Below are 27,036 nucleotides of genomic sequence, written 5' to 3'. Positions count from 1 at the left end.
TCCCTGGGTGTTAGTCGACTGGTGTGGGTCGCATCCTGGGGGACAAGATTAAGGACCCCAATGGAAATAAGTTAGACAGTCCTCGATGACGCACTGACTTTCTTGGGTTATCCTGGGTGGCTAACCCTCCGGGGTTAAAAATCCGAACGAAATCTTATCTTATCTTATCTTATCTTAACCACTCCAACACTATATCCCCCCCTGCTTTTAACATTTCTGTCATGATCCCATCAGTTCCAGCTGCTTTACCCCCTTTCATTCTACATAATGCCTCACGTACCTCCCCCACACTTACATTCTGCTCTTCTTCACTCCTAAAAGGTGGTATACCTCCCTGACCAGTGCATGAAATTACTGCCTCTCTTTCTTCCTTAACATTTAAAAGTTCCTCAAAATATTCTCGCCATCTACCTAATACCCCCATCTCCCCATCTACTAACTCTCCTACTCTGTTCTTAACTGACAAATCCATACTTTCCCTAGGCTTTCTTAACTTGTTTAACTCACTCCAAAATTTTTTCTTATTTTCATTAAAATTTCTTGACAGTGCCTCTCCCACTCTATCATCTGCTCTCCTTTTGCACTCTCTCACCACTCTCTTTACCTTTCTTTTACTCTCCATATACTCTGCTCTTCTTATAACACTTCTGCTTTGTAAAAACCTCTCATAAGCTACCTTTTTCTCTTTTATCACACCCTTTACTTCATCATTCCACCAATCACTCCTCTTTCCTCCTGCCCCCACCCTCCTATAACCACAAACTTCTGCCCCACATTCTAATACTGCATTTTTAAAACTATTCCAACCCTCTTCAACCCCCCACTACTCATCTCTGCACTAGCCCACCTTTCTGCCAATAGTCGCTTATATCTCACCTGAACTTCCTCCTCCCTTAGTTTATACACTTTCACCTCCCTCTTACTTGTTGTTGCCACCTTCCTCTTTTCCCATCTACCTCTTACTCTAACTGTAGCTACAACTAAATAATGATCCGATATATCAGTTGCCCCTCTATAAACATGTACATCCTGGACCCTACCCATCAACCTTTTATCCACCAATACATAATCTAATAAACTACTTTCATTACATGCTACATTATACCTTGTATATTTATTTATCCTCTTTTTCATAAAATATGTATTACTTATTACCAAATCTCTTTCTACACATAGCTCAATTAAAGGCTCCCCATTTACATTTACCCCTGGCACCCCAAATTTACCTACTACTCCCTCTATAACATTTTTACCCACATTAGCCTTGAAATCCCCAACCACCATTACTCTCACACTTGATTCAAAACTCCCCACGCATTCACTCAACATTTCCCAAAATCTCTGTCTCTCCTCTACACTTCTCTCTTCTCCAGGTGCATACACACTTATTATAACCCACTTTTCACAACCAATCTTTATTTTACTCTACATAATCCTTGAATTAATACATTTATAGTCCCTCTTTTCCTGCCATAGCTTATCCTTCAACATTATTGCTACTCCTTCTTTAGCTCTAACTCTATTTGAAACCCCTGACCTAATCCCATTTATTCCTCTCCATTGAAACTCTCCCACCCCCTTCAGCTTTGTTTCACTTAAAGCCAGGACATCCAGCTTCTTCTCATTCATAACATCCACAATCATCTCTTTCTTATCATTTGCACAACATCCACGCACATTCAGACTTCCCACTTTGACAATTTTCTTCTTCTTATTCTTTTTAGTAATCTTTACAGGAAAAGGGGTTACTAGCCCATTGTTCCCGGCATTTTAGTTGACTTTTACAACACGCATGGCTTACGGAGGAAAGATTCTTATTCCACTACCCCATGGATATAAAAGGAAAAGTAATAAGACCAAGAACTATTAAGATAAAATCAAAGAAAACTCAGATGAGTGTGTATATATAAACGTGTACATGAATGTGTAGTGTGACCTAAGTGTAAGTAGAATTAGCAAGACATACCTGTAATCTTGCATATTTATGAGACAGACAAAAGACATCAGCAATCCTACCATCGTGTAAAACAATTACAGGCTTTCGTTTTACACTAACTTGGCAGGACGGTAGTACCTCCCTGGGTGGTTGTTGTCTACCAACCTACTACACACACACACATATATATATATATACATGTATATATATTTTTTTTTTCAACAAGTCGGCGGTCTCCCACCGAGGCAGGGTGACCCAAAAAAGAAAGAAAATCCCCAAAAAGAAAATACTTTCATCATTCAACACTTTCACCTCACTCACACATTATCACTGTTTTTGCAGAGGTGCTCAGAATACAACAGCTTAGAAACATATACGTATAAAGATACACAACATATCCCTCCAAACTGCCAATATCCCAAACCCCTCCTTTAAAGTGCAGGCATTGTACTTCCCATTTCCAGGACTCAAGTCCAACTATATGAAAATAACCGGTTTCCCTAAATCTTTCTTTCTTCTTTCAACACACCGGCCGTATCCCACCAAGGCGGGGTGGCCCAAAAGGAAAAACGAAAGTTTCTCCTTTTACATTTAGTAATATATACAGGAGAAGGGGTTAATAGCTCCTTGCTCCCGGCATTTTAGTCGCCTCTTACAACACGCATGGCTTACGGAGGAAGAATTCTGTTCCACTTCCCCATGGAGGTAAGAGGAAATAAACAAGAACAAGAACTAGAAAGAAAATAGAAGAAAACCCAAAGGGGTGTGTATATATATGCTTGTACATGTATGTGTAGTGTGACCTAAGTGTAAGTAGAAGTAGCAAGACATACCTGAAATCTTGCATGTTCATGAGACAGAAAAATGGACACCAGCAATCCTACCATCATGTAAAACAATTACAGGCTTTCGTTTTACACTCACTTGGCAGGACGGTAGTACCTCCCTGGGTGGTTGCTGTCTACCAACCTACTACACACACACACATATATATATATATACATGTATATATATTTTTTTTTTCAACAAGTCGGCGGTCTCCCACCGAGGCAGGGTGACCCAAAAAAGAAAATCCCCAAAAAGAAAATACTTTCATCATTCAACACTTTCACCTCACTCACACATTATCACTGTTTTTGCAGAGGTGCTCAGAATACAACAGCTTAGAAACATATACGTATAAAGATACACAACATATCCCTCCAAACTGCCAATATCCCAAACCCCTCCTTTAAAGTGCAGGCATTGTACTTCCCATTTCCAGGACTCAAGTCCAACTATATGAAAATAACCGGTTTCCCTAAATCCCTTCACTAAATATTACCCTGCTCACACTCCAACAGATCGTCAGGTCCCAAGTACCATTCGTCTCCGTTCACTTCTATTTAACACGCTCACGCACGCTTGCTGGAAGTCCAAGCCCCTCACCCACAAAACCTCTTTTACCCCGTCTATCCAACCCTTTCGAGGACTACCCCTACCCCGCCTTCCTTCCCCTATAGATTTATATGCTTTCCACGTCATTCTACTTTGATCCATTCTCTCTAAATGACCAAACCACCTCAACAACCCCTCTTCTGCCCTCACACTAATACTTTTATTAACTCCACACCTTTTCCTAATTTCCACACTCCGAATTTTCTGCATAATATTTACACCACACATTGCCCTTAGACAGATCATCTCCACTGCCTCCAACCGTCTCCTCGCTGTTGCATTTACCATCCAAGCTTCACATCCATATAAGAGTGTTGGTACTACTATACTTTCATACATTCCCTTCTTTGCCTCCATAGATAACATTTTTTGACTCCACATATACCTCAATGCACCACTCACCTGTTTTCCTTCATCAATTCTATGATTAACCTCATCCTTCATAAATCCATCCACCGACAAGTCAACTCCCAAGTACCTGAAAACATTCACTTCTTCCATACTTCTCCTCTCCAATTTGATATCCAATTTTTCTTTATCTAAATCATTTGATACCCTCATCACCTTACTCTTTTCAATGTTCACTTTCAACTTTCTACCTTTACACACATTCCCAAACTCATCCACTAACCTTTGCAATTTTTCTTTAGAATCTCCCATAAGCACAGTATCATCAGCAAAAAGTAACTGTGTCAATTCCCATTTTGAATTTGATTCCCCATAATTTAATCCCACCCCTCTCCCGAACACCCTAGCATTTACTTCTTTTACAACCCCATCTATAAATATATTAAACAACCATGGTGACATTACACATCCCTGTCTAAGACCTACTTTTACTGGGAAGTAGTCTCCCTCATTCTACACACCCTAACCTGAGCCTCACTATCCTCATAAAAACTCTTCACAGCATTTAATAACTTACCACTTATTCCATATACAGTGGACCCCCGCATAACGATCACCTCCAAATGCGACCAATTATGTAAGTGTATTTATGTAAGTGCGTTTGTACGTGTATGTTTGGGGGGTCTGAAATGGACTAATCTACTTCACAATATTCCTTATGGGAACAAATTCGGCCAGTACCGGCACCTGAACATACTTCTGGAGTGAAAAAATATCGTTAACCGGGGGTCCACTGTACTTGCAACATCTGCCACATTGCTCCTCTATCCACTCTATCATATGCCTTTTCTAAATCCATAAATGCAATACAAACTTCCCTACCTTTATCTAAATACTGTTCACATATATGCTTCAATGTAAACTCTTGATCTACACATCCCGTACCCACTCTGAAACCTCCTTGCTCATCCGCTATCCTACATTCTGTCTTACCTCTAATTCTTTCAATTATAACCCAACCGTAAACTTTTCCTGGTATACTCAATAAACTTATTCCTCTATAATTTTTACAATCTCTTTTGTCCCCTTTCCCTTTATATAAAGGGACTATACATGCTCTCCGCCAATCCCTAGGTACCTTCCCCTCTTTCATAGATTTATTCAACAAAAGTACCAACCACTCCAACACTATATCCCCCCTGCTTTTAACATTTCTGTCATGATCCCATTAGTTCCAGCTGCTTTACCCCCTTTCATTCTACGTAATGCCTCATGTACCTCCACCACACTTACATTCTGCTCTTCTTCACTCCTAAAAGATGGTTTACCTCCCTGGCCAGTGCATAAAATTACTGCCTCCCTTTCTTCCTCAACATTTAAAAGTTCCTCAAAATATTCTCGCCATCTACCTAATACCTCCCTCTCCCCATCTACTAACTCCCCTACTCTGTTTTTAACTGACAAATCCATACTTTCCCTAGGCTTTCTTAACTTGTTTAACTCACTCCAAATTTTTTTCTTATTTTCATTAAAATAAATAAATAAATAAATAAATAAATAATTAAATATATATATTTATATATATATATATATATATATATATATATATATATATATATATATATATATATATAAAGATAAGTAGTGGGGGGGGGTTGAAGAGGGTTGGAATAGTTTTAAAAATGCAGTATTAGAATGTGGGGCAGAAGTTTGTGGTTATAGGAGGGTGGGGGCAGGAGGAAAGAGGAGTGATTGGTGGAATGATGAAGTAAAGGGTGTGATAAAAGAGAAAAAGGTAGCTTACGAGAGGTTTTTGCAAAGCAGAAGTGTTATAAAAAGAGCAGAGTATATGGAGAGTAAAAGAAAGGTGAAGAGATCCTAGGGAAAGTATGGATTTGTCCGTTAAAAACAGAGTAGGGGAGTTAGTAGATGGGGTGAGGGAGGTATTAGGTAGATGGTGAGAATATTTTGAGGAACTTTTAAATGTTGAGGAAGAAAGGGAGGCGGTAATTTCATGCACTGGCCAGGGAGGTATACCATCTTTTAGGAGTAAAGAAGAGCAGAATGTAAGTGTGGTGGAGGTACGTGAGGCATTACGTAAAATGAAAGGGGGTAAAGCAGCTGGAACTGATGGGATCATGACAGAAATGTTAAAAGCAGGGGGGGATATAGTGTTGGAGTGGTTGGTACTTTTGTTTAATAAATGTATGAAAGAGGGGAAGGTACCTAGGGATTGGCAGAGAGCATGTATAGTCCCTTTATATAAAGGGAAAGGGGACAAAAGAGATTGTAATATATGGAATAGGTGGTAAGTTATTAAATGCTGTAAAGAGTTTTTATGAGGATAGTGAGGCTCAGGTTAGGGTGTGTAGAAGAGAGGGAGACTACTTCCCGGTAAAAGTAGGTCTTAGACAGGGATGTGTAATTTCACCATGGTTGTTTAATATATTTATAGATGGGGTTGTAAAGGAAGTAAATGCTAGGGTGTTCGGGAGAGGGGTGGGATTAAATTTTGGGGAATCAAATTCAAAATGGGAATTGACACAGTTACTCTTTGCTGATGATACTGTGCTTATGGGAGATTCTAAAGAAAAATTGCAAAGGTTAGTGGATGAGTTTGGGAATGTGTGTAAAGGTAGAAAGTTGAAAGTGAACATAGAAAAGAGTAAGGTGATGAGGGTATCAAATGATTTAGATAAAGAAAAATTGGATATCAAATTGGGGAGGAGGAGTATGAAAGAAGTGAATGTTTTCAGATACTTGGGAGTTGTCGTGTTGGCGGATGGATTTATGAAGGATGAGGTTAATCATAGAATTGATGAGGGAAAAAAGGTGAGTGGTTCATTGAGGTGTATGTGGAGTCAAAAAACGTTATCTATGGAGGCAAAGAAGGGAATGTATGAAAGTATAGTAGTACCAACACTCTTATATGGATGTGAAGCTTGGGTGGTAAATGCAGCAGCGAGGAGACGGTTGGAGGCAGTGGAGATGTCCTGTTTAAGGGCAATGTGTGGTGTAAATATTATGCAGAAAATTCGGAGTGTGGAAATTAGGAAAAGGTGTGGAGTTAATAAAAGTATTAGTCAGAGGGCAGAGGAGGGGTTGTTGAGGTGGTCTGGTCATTTAGAGAGAATGGATCAAAGTAGAATGACATGGAAAGCATATAAATCTATAGGGGAAGGAAGGCGGGGTAGGGGTCGTCCTCGAAAGGGTTGGAGAGAGGGGGTAAAGGAGGTTTTGTGGGCAAGGGGCTTGGACTTCCAGCAAGCGTGCATGAGCGTGTTAGATAGGAGTGAATGGAGACGAATGGTACTTGGGACCTGACGATCTGTTGGAGTGTGAGCAGGGTAATATTTAGTGAAGGGATTCAGGGAAACTGGTTATTTTCATATAGTCGGACTTGAGTCCTGGAAATGGGAAGTACAATGCCTGCACTTTAAAGGAGGGGTTTGGGATATTGGCAGTTTGGAGGGATATGTTGTGTATCTTCATATGTGTATGCTTCTAAACTGTTGTATTCTGAGCACCTCTGCAAAAACAGTGATAATGTGTGAGTGTGGTGAAAGTGTTGAATGATGATGAAAGTATTTTCTTTTTGGGGATTTTCTTTCTTTTTTGGGTCACCCTGCCAGGAGCAATGGGCTAGTAACCTCTTCTCCTGTAAGTAAGTATATTCAAGTATACACAAATACAGTTACATAGATTATCATACATAGCAGCACATATGTAAAGTACCTAGGATAACCCTAAAAAGTCAGACAGAGTGGCTTATTTCCACTGTGGTCCTTTTACCTTATTATTATAAAATAAAGGTGATAATATCTTATTATTATTCTATAATGGAGATAACATCTTGTTATCATACTATTAAGACTATCTACTACATGAGGGTCATTAACACTATCTACCATACAAGAGTCATTACTAGGAAAAGGTAAAATTACACGTTTGTTAGCTAAAAAAATAAAAAATCATTCACCTCCCTTTCTGTAGCTACATTCATCAGACACCTTTTGGTTCTCTTCTTGAACTGGTTCATGTTATGACTGGCTTTGACATGTGCGGGAAGTCTGTTCCATTCCTTTATTGCTGTACAATAAAAGGTGTTTGAAGCCTGGCCACTGACTGTGGGTACTACAAAGTTGTGCTCTCTCATCCTAGTACTATGATTGCTTTGGTTCCCAACCTTGACAAAACTGGCAGCAAGATATTCTGACACTGTTTGTGAGCAATTTTAAATACATGATTTAGCTTCAGTTGTTTTACTCTGTCTTCAACATTCAGCATATCCAACTGCTGTAATTCATCCTGGCCTACATGCTCTCTTGGACCCAGGTTCAGGATGAATCTTACCATTTTGTTCTAGGTGATTTTGCAGCCTATCTTTCAGTTTTTTGTCAAGGCAGAGTACCATGAAGAGCAAGCATAATCCATATGGCACTGTATAAGGGCTAAACATAGGGTCCTACGAGCCTCAGTAGGTAGAGTCTGTGCTTGTCTATAGAGGAATTTCAGTCTGGCATTCGCTTTCTTTACTACACTGTTCCCTATCAATTCTCCTGACATGCATGGGTCAAAGGGGATTCCCAGATATTTTACTGAGGAAACTGAAGTGATGGGCTCCCCATTACACTGGACATTAAAATTATTTACCCTTCTCAGTTTATGTTTTGTGCCAAAGAGAATGGCTTCAGTTTTCCCGAGGTGTAATGATAGTTTGTTGTCTACTAACCATTTGCTGCAGGACTCCAGTTCCAGTGTTAATACCTTACCTATATCTTGTGGGTCTTTACCTGACACTAACAGAGCAATGTCATCTGCATACAGTAGGAGTTTGCACTTGACATTGATAGGCATGTCATTAACATAGCATAGGAATAATAAGGGACCCAGAATACTACCTTGGGAAACTCCACATGCAGGGGTTCTGATTCCGTTTTGTTGATTTTGACAATTTGTCTCCTATTGCTAAGGTAGGACTCAAACCAGTCTACAGAGCCTATACCGATAGCTTGAAGTTTCTTACATAATATATTGTGGTTGACAGTATCAAAGGCTTTTTTGCAGGTCTAAGGTTACCATACCTATGAGGTTCCCCACTGACATTTCAGTTCTCATGTAATCCATCAGATTAATTAGGGAGGTGTCAGTTGAGTAAGATCTACTAAAGCCTGATTGATAGCTATGGAGAATGTTGTTGTCATTAAGGTAGTTAACTCCTTGAGAGTACACCACCCTCTCTAGAATTCTGGATATTATACTGAGCATACTAATAGTTGCTTACATCAGATCTACTATTTTTTTTGAAGATAGGAGTAACTCTGACCTCCTTGAACCCCTCCGGTACAGTATTAGTGGCAATGGACAAATTTATTATGTGAGCAATAGGGATTGACAATTCAGAAGCTCCATCTTTTAGGAACTTACCAAGGATGTTATCAGGGCAAGTGCTCTTAGTTAGGTTTAACCTGCTTAGTTCTTTTTGAATAAAGTCATGAGATACACTTACTAGCTGACAACTGTTTGGGGTTACCCCTTTAATGGTATAGAATGTTTTAAACTTATCAGAGTCTGCATTGAAGGTATTTGATGTATACATTACTAATTTTAAAAAGAGAAACTTTGGTTTTTCTTTTTAGGTCACCCTGCCTTGGTGGAATATGCAGGTATGTATGAAAAAAAGAATAGTGTTTATAAAGTTGTATAGGTGTGTAATGTTAATGTGACTTTTAAAAGGTGCTAAGCCGCATGAGAACCAATATTCCCTATAAGCTGACTAAGTAAAGTGATATTATTGTAATTCAGAAGAAATTAATATTCTGATAAGAAAAATGTATTACACACTTAGAAATATCACTAAATTTAAATAAAAATGGGGAAAGCATCGAAGATGGCATAATGGAAGAACGGACTGGGACTTTGTGATTATTTAATCTAGTGTAATCGGGGTCAGCAGTAATATTATTGGCAAAATTTTATAATGACCAGATAAATGAAGAGAAAATACATCTAGAAGGGTCCAGGATAAGGCTGATAATGATGCAAAATGGGACGCGGTGTTAGATGTATGAGGAACTGGAGCACCGCGAGCACTGTAATAGTTTAATTTTGCCTCCTTATATGTGGTATAAAACCACACAACAGGTAAGGTAGCTGGGTATTGGCCAATATTAGTTTGCCTTCCTGTTAGGAGACATTAGGACATATCACCCATGGAATTAAGTGGTAAGTGTCTTTTACTTTTTCTAATTATGAGCTTAATGTGTAATTAGTAGTATAAACAATATAGAGTGGACCCCCAGTTAACGATATTTTTTCATTCCAGAAGTATGTTCAGGTGCCAGTACTGACCGAATTTGTTCCCATAAGGAATATTGTGAAGTAGATTAGTCCATTTCAGACCCCCAAACATACATGTACAAACGCACTTACATAAATACACTTACATAATTGGTCGCATTGAAAGGTGGTCGTTAAGTGGGGGTCCACTGTATTTTAGTCAAATCACACTTTCATACAGTCCACATAAACTGCCAGTGTTACTGGCTTAAATTTTCATAATAAAAATCCAGGCAGGAACCACATGTTCATAGTCTAAGGTCCCAAAGTGAGTTGGGGAACTGAGACGGTGGGCACCGAAAGATGGACACTGTTTGCAACCCCACTGTTCCTAAAGTCCCACTTGTCTCTGAGGTACATCAGTATCAATAAGTTATTACTAGTTTCTTGTATTAAAAGTTCGCTTTAGCTATGTGGATAGAAGGTTAATTCAAGACTGTGCTTATGAAAAATCATCCACATATTTTCTCAAAGCATCTAAAATGCCTGATAATGTGTTTACACTATCATGTATTAAGTGCTCAATACAGCCAAGTATAAAACACATTTAAAAAGTAAAATAAATACACAGTACAGTGGTACCTCAAGTTTCAAACAGCTCCCAACTCAAACAATTATGCAAGTGTATTTTTGAGAGTCTGAAATGGACTAATCTAATTTACATTTTTCCTCATGGGAACAAATTCATTCAGTATCAGCACTCAGACAGCCTTCTGGTATGAATTAAGCTCATAACGCGAGGTACCACTGTACCTACAAAAATATGGAGCCCGTCGCCCTTCCCTTACGCAACTGTTGTACGAAAACGATGAAAATGGAAGAAAAGTGGTAAAAGCACCAAATATAGCCTCTCTTCTCTTAGCGACGTACTCGTTTACCAACGACTCGGACTTACAACGGGCTCTCTGACCAGCATGCATACCTAAATAATGTACATTAGAGCTGATTTCCTCTTTTCTGTTCATTTAAAAATACAGTGGACCCCCGGTTAACGATATTTTTTCACTCCAGAAGTATGTTCAGGTGCCAGTAGTGACCGAATTTGTTCCCATAAGGAATATTGTGAAGTAGATTAGTCCATTTAAGACCCCCAAACATACACGTACAAATGCACTTAAATAAATACACTTACATAATTGGTCGCATTCGGAGGTGATCGTTATGCGGGGGTCCACTGTATACGAAAAATGTTACAAATGGTGCATAGGTGACATTAAAACAATATCAAAGATGGCTGACACAAACCCACTACCATTATAGTATGCTCCTTGCTTAGAGACGAATTTGTTTACCAACATGGTCTTAGGAATGAAACTCTGTTGTCAAGTAAGGAGAGGCTGTATAATGAACAATGGCTCAATTGAAAGCCAAGAAAAATGTGGAATACCGAAAAGAGGTGCTGTATATATGAGCCCTTCTGTATTTGTATGGCAAAGAGGACTGTCTTCCATACAAATACTGCCCTGGTACTTCTTAAATCTGCCAGGCAAACAGTCTGCTAAAGGCATATTTATGGGTATGTATATTTATGACACCTACTGAACATTGCTTCTTAGGATTTAAAATTATTTACTACACATTAAATATGGAATGTCTTCCATTAGCATAATTTTGTAAGTAACAATTATTCTTCATTTTTATCTAGTGTAACACTTATTTTCCTTAGATACATTTACCTCTAAATTACTGGTCAGTTTACTGGATGCAAGACTAATTATCGGTCAGTATTCAAGACCAACTGTTGGTCAGTTTACTGTATGCAAGACCAACTGTTGGTCAGTTTACTGTATGCAAGACCAACTGTTGGTCAGTTTACTGCATGCAAGACCAACTCTTGGTCAGTTTACTGCATGCAAGACCAACTCTTGGTCAGTTTACTGCATGCAAGACAAACTGTTGGTCAGTTTACTGTGTGCAAGACCAACTCTTGGTCAGTTAACTGCATGCAAGACCAATTCCTTCGAACAGTCTGATCCTTCAGGGTGCATCAGAATCAACACAACAGCTCTTACTGTTAGTACTACATAAACATTTCATATTAGGGCATTAGTTGAAAAATATTACTTGCTAATTTATATGTTAAATTTGGCAATTTATTTTTTTTAACTGGTCATGGACTAGGTCATGAGGGCACTGATCCCCAGATCCCACCAGGGCAGGGTGACCCAAAGAAGAAAACACATTCATCATCATTCATTCAACTGCCATCTTTCCAGAAATGTGTTGGCATCACAATCAATTACCCTCCAACTGCAACATTCCCACTCCTTCCTTCACAGTACACTCACTGCTCTTACCACCTCCCAGTCTCAAGTCCAGCTAACCAGTTTCCCTGAATCCCTTCATAAATGTTACCTTGCTCTTGTACAGTTACACAATAACTCATGGAGGAGTTGTTTTCTAAAGTTCCTGCCTATGAATGAGGCATGTGTGCCTCTGAAACTAATTTCCCATAGAAACAATAGTGTAACAAATAACTATGTTAGCCAGACTTGAGTCCTGGAGGTAGGAAGTACAGTGCCTGCACTATGAAGGAGTGGGGATACTTGTAATCTTGAACTGCCATATCAGTGTCCCTCTAGCAAGAAAGTGATGGTGAGTTAAAAAAAAAAAAATATGTTTCACACATTTAGGTAGCTATGGATCATATTTTATGAAAGGTTAAATGATACCTAAGTAGCTAGGTTACAACTCTAACCTGTCTTCTTGCATGTTCATGAGACAAAAAAAAAAAGACCAGACCAGACCATCAAACCTGCCAAAGTGCAAAATGTTTAACAGGCTTTTATTTCTTACTCAAAGGACAAGGCAGGAATATCTCCCTACTAAGGAATATGGTTCATATCATCAGTTTGAAAACATGGCAACACTGGATGATCTATTTTTCTACTAACTGAATGAAAAGATTGAAATGAATGATTGCTGCCATACTTTTCTTAAATGGGGAGGAGGAGGAATGCCTTAGCATCACTATAAATACAGAAACATAATATATGTATAGTGACAGCACTCCCATTGCACACACACACACATACACCCTCTCGTAACTACAAATACTGTAATATCACGTAACGCTTAATTCTGATTTGTCCCCCCACCAAGGCAGGGTGACCCAAAAAAGAAGAAAAGAAGTTACTTCTTTTTACCTTCAGTAATTTATACAGAAGGGGTTACTAGCTCCTAGCCCCTAGCATTTTAGTTGCCTCTTATGACATGCATGGCTAACAGAAGAAGGATTTTCTTCTCCACTTTCCCAAAGAGGTTGTTTACCCTTATGCACACATTATGTTCTTCACTTCTGCTTGTTCCCTTGTAAGTGTGAACAATACTACATAAGTTCTGACCGTGTACTAGTGGTGATGTCTTCAGGCTGCGAGAAGAAGAGCGGCATGATGTGTCCCAGAGCAGATATAGCAGCCTCGTACCTGCCTTGAGCAACCAGCTGATGTATGCACTCAATACCTTGCTCGCAAAACTATAAAAAACACAAAATAACCAACGATTACATTTCTATGTAGATTAACTTTGAGACACAATATTAATTGGTTAACAATACGTATTGTTAAAACACAATTGGCAAAACTTTGTTAAAGCACTTCAGTAAACAATCTTTGCACTAACTGGTTCTTAAGTTCAAGAGAATTAAAAATTGAGAAAAAATATATCAAGTTCAATTAGTGTCATTATTCATAACACACCTCAGGCAATGAGTGTCCCCAGGTGGTTAAGAGCAAGGCAGAGTAGAGAGCCAGTGGATTTTTATCCATAATGCCACGCTTCACAATATTCATCGATGAGCTGAAATTAAAATGAGGATTTAGTTGCCTTTTATGATATGTATGGCTTATGGAGGAAGGTTTCTTTTTCCCCACTTCCCCATGGAAATAAAAGATAATTTTTTTATTTATTTAACAAATTGACCGTATTTCACCAAGGCAGGGTGACCCGAAAAAGAAAAAACTTTTTCTTCTTTTTACATTTAGTAATTTATACAGGAGAATGGGTTACTATAAAAACAAACATATGCTGAATTTTGTAACAACACTGCACAGAAAATAGTAATGTAAGAAGGTCCAACTTAGGAACATGTTGAACACCCAGTGTTTCAACTAACAAGTTGTTCGTAACCCTGAACCAATTACCCTATTGAAAATAATAATACAACGGATGGTTATGAGTCACATGTATCCATACTGCAGATCGATCACCATAAAACAATTATTCTCTCAATGTTATGTCAGTATTTTAATAATTACCAAAAACCTCACTTTTAATACTGTATTGAAAAATCCTTCTATACAACTTTTGGGAATAAATATGTCCCCAATTATATATACGTTTTTAACAACGGCTGCCTTCCATCAAGGCAGGATAACCCAAAGAAGAAAATGCAGCCACTATCATTCATTCAACTGCACTCTTTCCAGAAGTGTGCTGATATCACAATCAAATTACCCTCTGATTGTAACATCCTCAGTCACCCTTCAGAGTGCAGGCACTGCCTTTCCCAAATCCAGGACTCAAGTCTGCCTAATCAGTTTCCCTGAATCCATTCATAAAAGTTACCTTGTAGGAGTAATGAAGCCAAAATAGAAAAAAAGACAAGGGCAAATTCCAAGATTTTAATCACAGACAAAAAATTAATATTTAATGTACATATCCAAGACATATCTATGACATATCCAAGATAAATCCACCACATATCCAAGATTTTTTTTTTTTTTTCAACAAGTCGGCTGTCTCCCACTGAGGCAGGGTGACCCAAAAAGAAAGAAAATCCCCAAAAAGAAAATTCTTTCATCATCATTCAACACTTTCACCTCACTCACACATAATCACTGTTTTTGCAGAGGTGCCCAGAATACAACAGTTTAGAAGTATATACCTGGAGATACCTGGAGATACCTGGAGATACCTGGAGAGAGTTCCGGGGGTCAACGCCCCCGCGGCCCGGTCTGTGACCAGGCCTCCTTAGGTCAGTGTCCCAGGATGCGACCCACACCAGTCGACTAACACCCAGGTACCCATTTTACTGATGGGGAACATAGACAACAGGTTGAAAGAAACACGTCCAATGTTTCTACTCTGGCTGGGAATCGAACCCAGGCCCTCACCGTGTGAAGCGAGAGCGTTAACCACCAGGCCACCATAAAAATATGCAATATATCAAAGATATATCCAAGATATAGCCACAAAAACATCAAAGACTGTAGGGATACTCTAAAATTCACTACAGTGTTATATTCTCCAATCAAAACTATAAAAACTAATCTTTTTCCTCAATTACCTCTACCCCACATATGGGATTTATAACTAAAGATCCACAATGGCAATCTGCTTCAAACCTATCATCATTCAACAAAAGGCAGCTATCAGAACCATCACAAACTCTAATTACAGGCAAAACATTATGCCCTTATTGAAGTCCCAGAACTTTCTTAACATGTATGTCATTGATGCTACTGTTCACATCTTCAGAACACAACGCTGTAGTGCTGATGTAACACACCTTCAAAACTGTAAATGAAGAGAAGTAACACTAGATACAAATACCTCCTTGATATTTCTCATGCTCATCTGAACTGCTACAGAAACTCTATGAAAAAATCAAAGAGCCAAAAAGTGGAATAACTTATTAGATTAATTAAATTCTTAACATTAAACTAATTCAAATTGAAGCTAAAACATACACAGTATATACAGAGTATACTTAAGCCCCTTAATCATGAAATTCTAAGTAATTTTCTAAAATATATTTCTTTATGACTATCAAGTTGTAATATTTATTGCTAACTTATTAATTACACTATGTGTGTGTCTCTCTCATTCTTTAGCTTGGCACCTAAATTTTAATTTACTGATTGTATCTTGAAAGTTTATAAACTAGAGGAGGAGGTAGTTAGGGTAAGACATAAGCAACTACTGGGAGAAAGATGGGCTAGTGAGAATATGGGTAACCAGGAAGCTGAAGAGGTATGGGGTAGATTTAAGAATGCAATGGTAGTGTGTGCAGCAGAAGTTTGTGGATATAGAAGATGGGGTGTGGTAGGGAAGAGAAGTGATTTGGCAGAATGATGAGGTAAAGATAATGATAAGGGAGAAAAAAATTAGCACATGAGAAGTTTACAAAGCAAAAGTGATATAAAGGTGGAGTATACAGAGAGTAAAAGAGAGGTTAAAAGAATAGTGAGGGAATGTAAAAGGAAAGCACATGAGAGAGTAGGTGAGGTACTGTTAACAAATTTTGCTGAGAATAAGTAGTTGTTTTGGAGTGAGATTAATAGGTTAAGAAAGCCTAGGGAATGAATGGATCTGAAAGTTAAAAACAGAAGAGGAGAGTTATTAAATGGGGAGTTGAAGGTATTGGGAAGTTGGTGAGAATATTTTGAGAAGCTGATAATTGTTGATGAAGAAAGGGAAGCAGTGATTTCATGCATTGACCAGGGAGGTATAACATCCATTAGAAGTATGAAAGAGCCAGATGTGAAAATGGGGAAGGTGCATGAGGCTGTGGGTTAAATGAAAGGGGGTAAAGCAGCAATGATAGATGGGATCATAACAAAAATGTTAAAAGCAGGTGGCAATAAATATATGAAAGAGGGTAAGGTACCTGGGGATTGGCAGAGAGCATGCATAGTTTCATCATTTGGCAGACAAATCATGCTTTGTAATGCTTTTATTTACTTAGTTTTTTGAAAGATTCAGCTGAACACAAGGAATTACCCCGGGCCATTGTTTGTGGTTACCCTTTAATTATAGTGTGGTATAGATAACATAACACAAGATTTTTATAATCCATTATAGTAGTATCGAGGATATATCATTTTGTCTTATCAAAGGCCATTTTCCACCAAGGAAGAAAGACCCAAGGGAGGAGACACATTCACCAAAATTTATTCAAAGCTGTATTGCTGAAGTGCAAAGGCATCATAATTCAAATGACCTCCTGAGCTTGACCATCTATTAATCCTTCACAGTGCAGGCACTGTACTTCTCACTTTCACAACTCAGGTCTGGCTAATTTGTTTCCTAAATTTCCTAAACTCTTAAATTTCATAAATTCCTGAATGTAACCTTACTCATACTCCAACAGTAATGTCAAATAAAAAAAAACTTGTCTCCACTTACTAAGATCTAATATGCTCAATGGATTCTGAAACCACTAGCATTCAACAGCTCCTTCACCATTGCCTCAGAGATCTATCACATCTCCTGTGCTAATCAAGTTTGCTGAACAGATTCAAAGGTAAATACAATAACACTAAATAACATCAGCTCAATGAAAATTAACATTAAGAAATGAGACTCCAATCTTCGTGCTAGACCACAATAAACTCAAACAGGTACACTGGTAGAGCCAATACAAATACACAAGTGACCACTTTCCTGTACATTATAATACTATTGCATCAGTGCAACCTATCCAAAATGCTAAGTGAAACAACTAGCAGGTCTTCAACCTGTGGTCTGGATGTGGCCCTTCTAGGAAGTGGATGCAGCTCTCACATGAAATTATGAGTTCACTTTTATGTAGGTTCCACACAGCAGTGTCAGCAAAACCATGTGGCCCTCATCACACATCTGACCACTGTTCTAGAGTACATCATGCTCTCTCTAAAAAAAGTATTTTTTTAATAACACTGGCCCACTCCCACTGAGGTAGAGTGATATGTTTTAAAAACACATATAGTAGTCCAAATTTGCAACTGGTAAAAAACAGTGATGAAACAAAAACTTTGTAAACCAAAATTATAAAAATCTGCTAGTGCGCCATGCATTAGTACTGACCCCTGAGTTATAGCTGCTGAAGTGGGATCTGGCATGTCCATGAGGAGTGATGAGGGAGAGGCCAGAGCAGCCTGGACTTGTGCCTCAGGTTGGTCCAGACGGTGCAGTCGAAGACAAGTGAGCATCTCCCATGACCAATCAAAAAACATCTAAAAAAAAAAATATGTATCAAGTTTACAATCAGGTGAAGAGAATTTTTCTCATGTAATGAACTATAATATACTAGAAATCAGCAATTTTTTTACTACAGTTGCCATTTATCCTCAAGGTAAGGCAACTTCAAGAAGGAAATGCATTTAGTATTAATCATTCAATAGATGTGAGCAGTCACTGTGTTGTGCTAAAAGCCACAACACAGTGACTGGAACAATACACAAATAACCTGCACAGAGGAGAAAGAAATTTATGACAACATTTTGGTCTGACTTGCACTTTTAACTATACCAGACTCTAGTGCAATTGCAAGTACCATTTCAATTTGTATTTTTATATTATAAGTTTGTATTATAATTCCTACTCTAAGATTGTTTTCATATCTTAGTGACTATATTGTGTGTGCAATTAGTGTATTTTTCAATTATATTATTGTTCAAGGCCCTTAACTATCTTTTGCTAACTAGTACCAACTACCTCATATATTTTTTTTTTTTACTTTTTTTATTCTTTTGCTACCTTAACTTGCATATTTTATCTTGTCAATTTAAATCTAGTTATACTCTAATTCTTGTAAACAACTTATATAACACCTTAGTGCAATTACAATTGAGAGTCTTGTGCCTTTTTTATATTATTAAATTAAACTCAGTTGTACTATAGTCAATACCAAATTCATTATATTAGACCATATTGCAATTACTAGTGAGAGACTGGTGCTATTTTTAATTTGTATTGTTATATTATTAGATTAAATCTAGTTGTACTATAGCTCATTCTAGCTCAAAACAAAGACTCCACAAAAGTCATTATATTAGACCTTAGTGCAATTATTTGATTACCACTTTATTGTTCACCACAACTTATATTAGTCCCTTTTATATTATAATTTTATATTATAATTCTAACTTTAAAGAATTACCTTTAAAGTACTACCTACTATCATATTCCCAAGCTCCATTATTTGATCATCACTTTATTTGTTCACCACAAATTATTTTAGTCCCTTTTATATTGTCTCCTTTATTTTAGCTTTAAAAAACTACCTTAGCTCATTATTTTTACATTTGTTAAATAATTCAGGTGCTATTTTTTTTAGCTTTAGGATATTTACTTTATTTTTTTACTTAATTCTAACTATAGATTCACTACAAATCTTATGATTACAAGCATTGATCCTGATACCAACCTCTTATTTAATGACTTAAATGATTCAAACAGTTACTGTAATTACTACACAGCAGAACAATCAAAGGCACTTCTCAGAGCTAACAACAACATAACTATCTTTAACTACAATATCAGATCTTTAAGCAAGCATTATGATGACCTCCTAGCATTACTAAATTCCTTGCATGCCAATATGTCCATCATTACACTAACTGAAACCTGGCTAAAGCCTGATACTACAGATGTCTATGCCATTCCTGGTTACACAGCCATACACAACTGTAGGCCAGACCAACAAGGGGGTGGCACTGCTATATACTACTCAGACCAACTAGAATGTATCACTAATACTTGCACAAGGGATGAACATGGGGAATATATAATAGCTAAATTCAAATCCAAATACCTACAAAAACCTCTCACAGTGATAAACATCTACAGAGTTCCACAGTCAAACATTAGCCAATTTAGTCAAAACCTAGGAAGTATGATAACTGATGCACGCATGAACAAAGATCACTTACTACTCTCAGGTGACTTCAATATAAATCTCCTGCAAGACCAGGACCCACACGTTACTGAATTCACAAACACAATGAGTAACTGCATGTTGCTACCAACAGTAACAAAACCTACAAGAGTTACAGAGACTAGTATTTCCCTACTTGACCACATCTGGACCAACACCATATCCCCTTTAAAATCAGGCATAATTACAGATAATACCACAGACCACTACCCTACTTTCCTCATAATAACTCTTGGTAAAATACCCCAAGACACTACTAAAGTCACCTTCAGACTTCACAATGAGGCAGCCATTAATAACTTCACAACAGCAGTAACAAACATTGACTGGCACACTGAGCTAGAAATCTATACAGATATTGACGAATGTTTTAATAATTTTCTAAAAAAGACCCAATACCTTTATAACAAGCACTGCCCTAAAAAAACTAAACAGATGACAGCTAAGAGACTGAACAGTCCCTGGCTAACACCCAGCATTCTCAAATCCATAAATACAAAACACCGATATGAAAAACAGTACAGAATGGGTTACATAACCAGAGACCAAACAAAATGTTACTCGTCAATCCTAACTAGCCTGATAAGAAGGGCAAAAAAATTGTATTATGAGAACAGATTATCCAACTTACGAGGTGATATAAAAAAGACCTGGAAGACCCTATCAGAAATTCTGGGAACAAAAAAGATATCACAACATAGCGAAATAAAATTAGCAAAATCAGATGAACCCCAACTCCCACCAACAGAAACAGCAAACAGACTCAATGATTTCTTCTCCACTATAGGTCAAAACCTTGCCAATAAAATCCCAAGCTCAGATACCCCACCAAATGACTACCTCACTGGCAACTACCCAAACACACTGTTCCTAGCTCCGACTAACCCATACGAAGTCTCCCTTATTATCAACGCACTGAAAAACAAGGCAGGAAATGTAAATACCTTACCACCCTTTATATACAAAAAAGCATCACAAGTTTTTTTTTTTTTTTTTCAACAAGTCGGCCGTCTCTCACCGAGGCAGGGTGACCCAAAAAAAAGAAAGAAAATCCCCAAAAAGAAAATACTTTCATCATCATTCAACACTTTCACCACACTCACACATTATCACTGTTTTTGCAGAGGTGCTCAGAATACAACAGTCTAGAAGCATACACATATAAAGATACACAACATATCCCTCCAAACTGCCAATATCCCAAACCCCTCCTTTAAAGTGCAGGCATTGTACTTCCCATTTCCAGGACTCAAGTCCGACTATATGAAAATAACCGGTTTCCCTGAATCCCTTCACTAAATATTACCCTGCTCACACTCCAACAGATCGTCAGGTCCCAAGTACCATTCGTCTCCATTTACTCCTATCTAACACGCTCACGCACGCTTGCTGGAAGTCCAAGCCCCTCGCCCACAAAACCTCCTTTTCCCCCTCTCTCCAACCCTTTCGAGGACGACCCCTACCCCACCTTCCTTCCCCTATAGATTTATATGCTTTCCATGTCATTCTACTTTGATCCATTCTCTCTAAATGACCAAACCACCTCAACAACCCCTCTTCTGCCCTCTGACTAATACTTTTATTAACTCCACACCTTCTCCTAATTTCCACACTCCGAATTTTCTGCATAATATTTACACCACACATTGCCCTTAAACAGGACATCTCCACTGCCTCCAACCGTCTCCTCGCTGCTGCATTTACAACATTGCAACACTATTTAACAAATCCATTGAATCCTCCACCTTCCCTACAGTTCTCAAAATAGCAAGGGTCACCCCGATCCATAAAGGAGGAGACCAAACAGAGTTGAATAACTATAGGCCAATATCCAATTTACACCCTCTCTCAAAAATCTTTGAAAAATTAATTCATAAACGAATCTACTCCTACCTCATCTCCCAAAACATTCTCAACCCCTGCCAATTTGGATTCAGGCCTAATAAAAATACTAATGATGCTATTATACACATGCTAGAACATATATACACTGCAACAGAGAAAAAAGAAGTCCCACTGGGGATCTTCATTGACTTACGTAAAGCTTTTGATACAGTTGACATTGACTTGCTCCACGTAAAATTGTCACACTATGGTATTAGAGGGCACTCCCTCAACTACCTCAAGTCTTACCTCAGCAACAGAAGCCAATATGTGTACGCAAATGGGGCAAGCTCTTCCGCACAACCAATTACAGTTGGTGTCCCACAGGGAAGTGTCCTTGGCCCTCTTCTCTTTCTCCTATACATAAATGACCTACCAAATGCTTCGCAATTACTCAAACCCACACTTTTTGCAGATGACACTACATACGTCTTCTCTCACCCGAGCCCAGTCACGCTAGCCAATACTGTAAACACCGAATTACAGAAAATATCTACCTGGATGAGGACTAACAAACTTACACTAAACATTGACAAAACCTACTTCATTCAGTTTGGTAACAGAGCTACAGACGTACCTCTTAACATAACAAAGCTAACAGAGGGAAAATTCCTAGGAATCCACCTCGATAATAGACTCAAATTTCATACACATATACAACAAATTTCTAAGAAAATCTCCAAGACTGTAGGCATACTATCGAAGATACGGTACTATGTTCCACAGTCAGCCCTCCTGGCCCTTTATCACTCTCTTATTTACCCCTATCTCACCTATGGAATTTGTGCATGGGGCTCAACAACTATTAACCATCTCAGACCACTAATTACCCAACAAAAGGCTGCAGTTAGAATGATAACAAATTCTCACTACAGGTAGCACACTCCACCAATATTCAAAACACTCAACCTACTCGCCATACAAAACATCCATACTTATTATTGCACCTATTACATACATAGAAAACTTAACTCTGATATTAACCCTCCCCTCAAACATCTCCTTGCCAACCTCAACAGAACACATGACCATAACACAAGGCACAGATCACTCTTTGATGTTCCTCGTGTCCATCTCATGCTATGCAAAAACTCAATGCACATAAAAGGCCCTAAAATCTGGAATTCATTACCTGTAAATATAAAAGAAACACTACCTGTTCATAAATTCAAGTCTCTTCTCAAATATCACTTACTCACTCAAAACCAAATAAATACTGAATAACTGAACCTTATAAATTGTATATCCTATATGTTACTCACAATTATATCACACAAAGGTTAAACCTAGGACCCAATCTAACTTTAGTATTTTTTTAAATACACTACCTAACAGAATACTACATTCGACTGAATGTACAGCAATGTAAGCAACCATATGACCTGTCTTTGTAATACTCATTTGTGCTTTATAGTTATCTGTTTACAATAATGTTTTATCACTGATTTCATCATTGCTTATTTAATCTTAAGTTAATTTTAAGCCAGCCCGTAATGCTATGCATATAAGTGGCTTTGGCATGCTGCTGTTAACTGTATTTTTTGTACCTCTGTTTGTATGCTTAAATTACTAAATAAATAAAGTTATAAATTTCTTTCTCCTATATGCTGGTTATTTATGTATCACTGTACAAATAAGACCTCACAACATCCCCACCCATTACTGTTATAACTGGAAGGTAACTTGACTGTGATGTCAGCACACTTCTTGAAAGATGGCAATTAAATGAATGATGGTGAATGTGATTTCCTCTTACCATCACCCTACCATGGAAGGAGATGGCTGAAGAATTGAACACTAAATAAAAAACAAAACAGTCTGCAGTACTGTACATTGTATAAAATTTAGTTAAAATTACAGAATAACCTTCAGAAAAATCTTAAAAAGTATACAGTGGATTGACTCCAAATATCTGACCTGTTCTGGAGATGGTGAATACATAACTGATGTAACCTGCTTTACGCCTTCTGTGAGCAGACTCCCAGAATACATATCACGACATATCTTAATGTGAGCCTCCAATACAGTCAGTGCCACCTGTAGGTAACAAAGTTGACATTTTTAGGCATTTAATTTTTTTTTTTTTTAACAAGTCGGCCGTCTCCCACGGAGGCAGGGTGACCCAAAATAGAAAGAAAATCCCCAAAAAGAAAATACTTTCATCATCATTCAACACTTTCACCTCACTCACACATTATCACTGTTTTTGCAGAGGTGCTCAGAACACAACAGCTTAGAAGCATATACCTATAAAGATACACAAACATATCCCTCCAAACTGCCAATATCCCAAACCCCTCGTTTAAAGTGCAGGCATTGTACTTCCCATTTCCAGGACTCAAGTCCGGCTATATAAAAATAACCGGTTTCCCTGAATCCCTTCACTACATATTACCCTGCTCACACTCCAACAGATCGTCAGGCCCCAAATACCATTTGTCTCCATTCACTCCTAACACGCTCACGCACGCTTACTGGAAGTCCAAGCCCCTTGCCCACAAAACCTCCTTTACCCCCTCCCTCCAACCTTTTCAAGGACGACCCCTACTCCGCCTTCCTTCCCCTACAGATTTATATGCTCTCCATGTCATTCTACTTTGATCCATTCTCTTTAAATGACCAAACCACCTCAACAACCCCACTTCAGCCCTCTAATACTTTTATTAACTCCACACCTTCTGCTAATTTCCACACTCCAAATTTTCTGCATAATATTTACACCACACATTGCCCTTAGACAGGACATCTCCACTGCCTCCAACCGCCTCCTCACTGCTGCATTCACAACCCAAGCTTCACACCCATATAAGTGTTGGTACTACTATACGTACTTTCATACATTCCCTTCTTTGCCTCCACAGATAAACGTTTTTTGTCTCCACATATACCTCAACGCACCACTCACCTTTTTTCCCTCATCAATTCTATGATTAACCTCATCCTTCATAAATCCATTCATAAATTCATTTTAAAAATGTACTCATGTATTTGTGGTTGCAAGGGTCAAGTTGTAGCTTCTGGCCCTGTCTCTTTGCTGGTCGCTGACTAGCAGAGTTAATACTGAGCATGAACGGTATACAACACCAACAAGATGAGGAATTAGACACATGTGCAACATCTGGGTATCTTCATTTGTAGATGTTTAACCATCCAGTGGCTTTATCAATACAAATTCAACTACATGATGGGAAGACTTTGCATGTAGTTTTACAGTCTTCTCATTACATCCCTGAATTTGCATTGAAAAAGCCACTGGATGGCAAAATGTCTACAAATAAGGATACCCAGATGTGGACTGCCCACAGGATAGATATGGGGTGCATAATAAAGATAGTATTTAACTACCTAGATGTTGCATATGTGTCTAAGTCTTCATCAGATTGAATACTGTTTAAGTAGCAGCTTTACCTTACAATGCAACTCTTGAGGAAGAACCAGTTTTGTTTGCTGTTCATTCTCTCCCCAGTTGAGCTTGCCAAGAATAATTCGTGCCAACTGATTCTCCACACTGGCAGCTGGCATGAAGAGCAACCAGTACGACACGCATGTAACATCATCACTATCAGGCTCCCACATCTCCAGAGGCAAGGCACGAAATAAATACAGTGCCATACCACCTACACTTGTGATCTTTCCCTGAAATAGTAATAAATAGATTGCCATACCACCTACACTTATGGTCTTTTCCTGAAATATAAAAATACAGTGCCATACCACCTATACTTGTCATCTTTTCCTGAAATAGTGTAAAGACAATATTACACAGAAAATGCAGAAAACTGTGAGGATATATACATTACCTGTTTTTTTTTTTTTAGTTTACTTTTACCAGTGTGCTAAAACAATTGTATTATATTATACTATAATAAAATAGGGGCATGTGCCTCTGGCAAGACATTGATCGAGTGAATGATAGTGAGAGGTTTTCACTTTTCAGGTCACCCTACCTTGGTGGGAGATTACCTGGAGATTACCTGGAGAGAGTTCCGGGGGTCAACGCCCCCGCGGCCCGGTCTGTGACCAGGCCTCCTGGTGGATCAGAGCCTGATCAACCAGGCTGTTGCTGCTGGATGCACGCAAACCAACGTACGAGCCACAGCCCGGCTGATCAGGAACTGACTTTAGGTGCTTGTCCAGTGCCAGCTTGAAGACTGCCAGGGGTCTGTTGGTAATCCCCCTTATGTGTGCTGGGAGGCAGTTGAACAGTCTCGGGCCCCTGACACTTATTGTATGGTCTCTTAACGTGCTAGTGACACCCCTGCTTTTCATTGGGGGGATGGTGCATCGTCTGCCAAGTCTTTTGCTTTCGTAGTGAGTGATTTTCGTGTGCAAGTTCGGTACTAGTCCCTCTAGGATTTTCCAGGTGTATATAATCATGTATCTCTCCCTCCTGCATTCCAGGGAATACAGGTTTAGGAACCTCAAGCGCTCCCAGTAATTGAGGTGTTTTATCTCCGTTATGCGCGCCATGAAAGTTCTCCGTACATTTTCTAGGTCGGCAATTTCACCTGCCTTGAAAGGTGCTGTTAGTGTGCAGCAATATTCCAGCCTAGATAGAACAAGTGACCTGAAGAGTGTCATCATGGGCTTGGCCTCCCTAGTTTTGAAGGTTCTCATTATCCATCCTGTCATTTTTCTAGCAGATGGTCAGTGTGTTAAAATAAAATAGTATTTTTAACCTAATATGCTGTCCAAATAAATACAATATGAGGTGAAACAAGTACATAAATCATAAGTAATAAACAAATATATTATGAATAGCTTTTATAAAGTTTTGTCATCCATGTGAAAATGACAATGAATTTTTTTTTTTTTTTTTATTATCACACTGGCCGATTCCCACCAAGGCAGGGTGGCCCAAAAAAGAAAAACTTTCACCATCATTCACTCCATCACTGTCTTGCCAGAAGGGTGCTTTACACTACAGTTTTTAAACTGCAACATTAACACCCCTCCTTCAGAGTGCAGGCACTGTACTTCCCATCTCCAGGACTCAAGTCCGACCTGCCGGTTTCCCTGAACCCCTTCATAAATGTTACTTTGCTCACACTCCAACAGCACGTCAAGTATTAAAAACCATTTGTTCCATTCACTCCTATCAAACACGCTAACGCATGCCTGCTGGAAGTCCAAGCCCCTCGCACACAAAACCTCCTTTAACCCCTCCCTCCAACCTTTCCTAGTTTACTTCCAAAAAATGCTTACGGTGGTTACAAAAAATATGAAGAGCACTTCGGACACTAATAGGTCTTCACTAGGACTTCAAACTAAAAAACAATGCAAAGGTAAAGTTTAAAATGCGTGAATGTTAAATTTGATGTTTATGTTTTATTTATTTTATAGGTAGGAGGTTGGTAGACAGCAACCACCCAGGGAGGTACTACCGTCCTGCCAAGTGAGTGTAAAACATATGCCTGTAATTGTTTTACATGATTGTAGGATTGCTGGTGTC

The 27,036-nt window shown here is 38.5% G+C and overlaps 1 protein-coding gene across 3 annotated transcripts in view; it reads right to left on the bottom strand.

The window, feature by feature from the left end:
* Positions 1 to 25,214, bottom strand: part of LOC128704849 (ectopic P-granules autophagy protein 5) — a gene marked incomplete at its 5' end in the record, with an annotated part of 208,361 nt that extends 183,147 nt beyond the window's left edge. For all 3 annotated transcript variants that reach the window (XM_053799996.2, XM_053799997.2, XM_053799998.2), the window contains 5 exon segments: positions 13,405 to 13,535; positions 13,759 to 13,858; positions 17,849 to 17,997; positions 23,502 to 23,621; positions 24,993 to 25,214. In XM_053799996.2, coding sequence (XP_053655971.2) covers positions 13,405 to 13,535; positions 13,759 to 13,858; positions 17,849 to 17,997; positions 23,502 to 23,621; positions 24,993 to 25,214 — 722 coding nt within the window.
* Between the last annotated feature and the right edge of the window lie 1,822 nt (positions 25,215 to 27,036).

The sequence above is a fragment of the Cherax quadricarinatus genome, chromosome 91 (genome assembly GCF_038502225.1).
Source record: "Cherax quadricarinatus isolate ZL_2023a chromosome 91, ASM3850222v1, whole genome shotgun sequence".
NCBI classification, from domain to species: Eukaryota; Metazoa; Arthropoda; class Malacostraca; order Decapoda; family Parastacidae; genus Cherax; species Cherax quadricarinatus.
The sequence above is the reverse complement of the archived record's forward strand: the minus strand, read 5'-3'. Positions and strand labels throughout refer to the sequence as shown.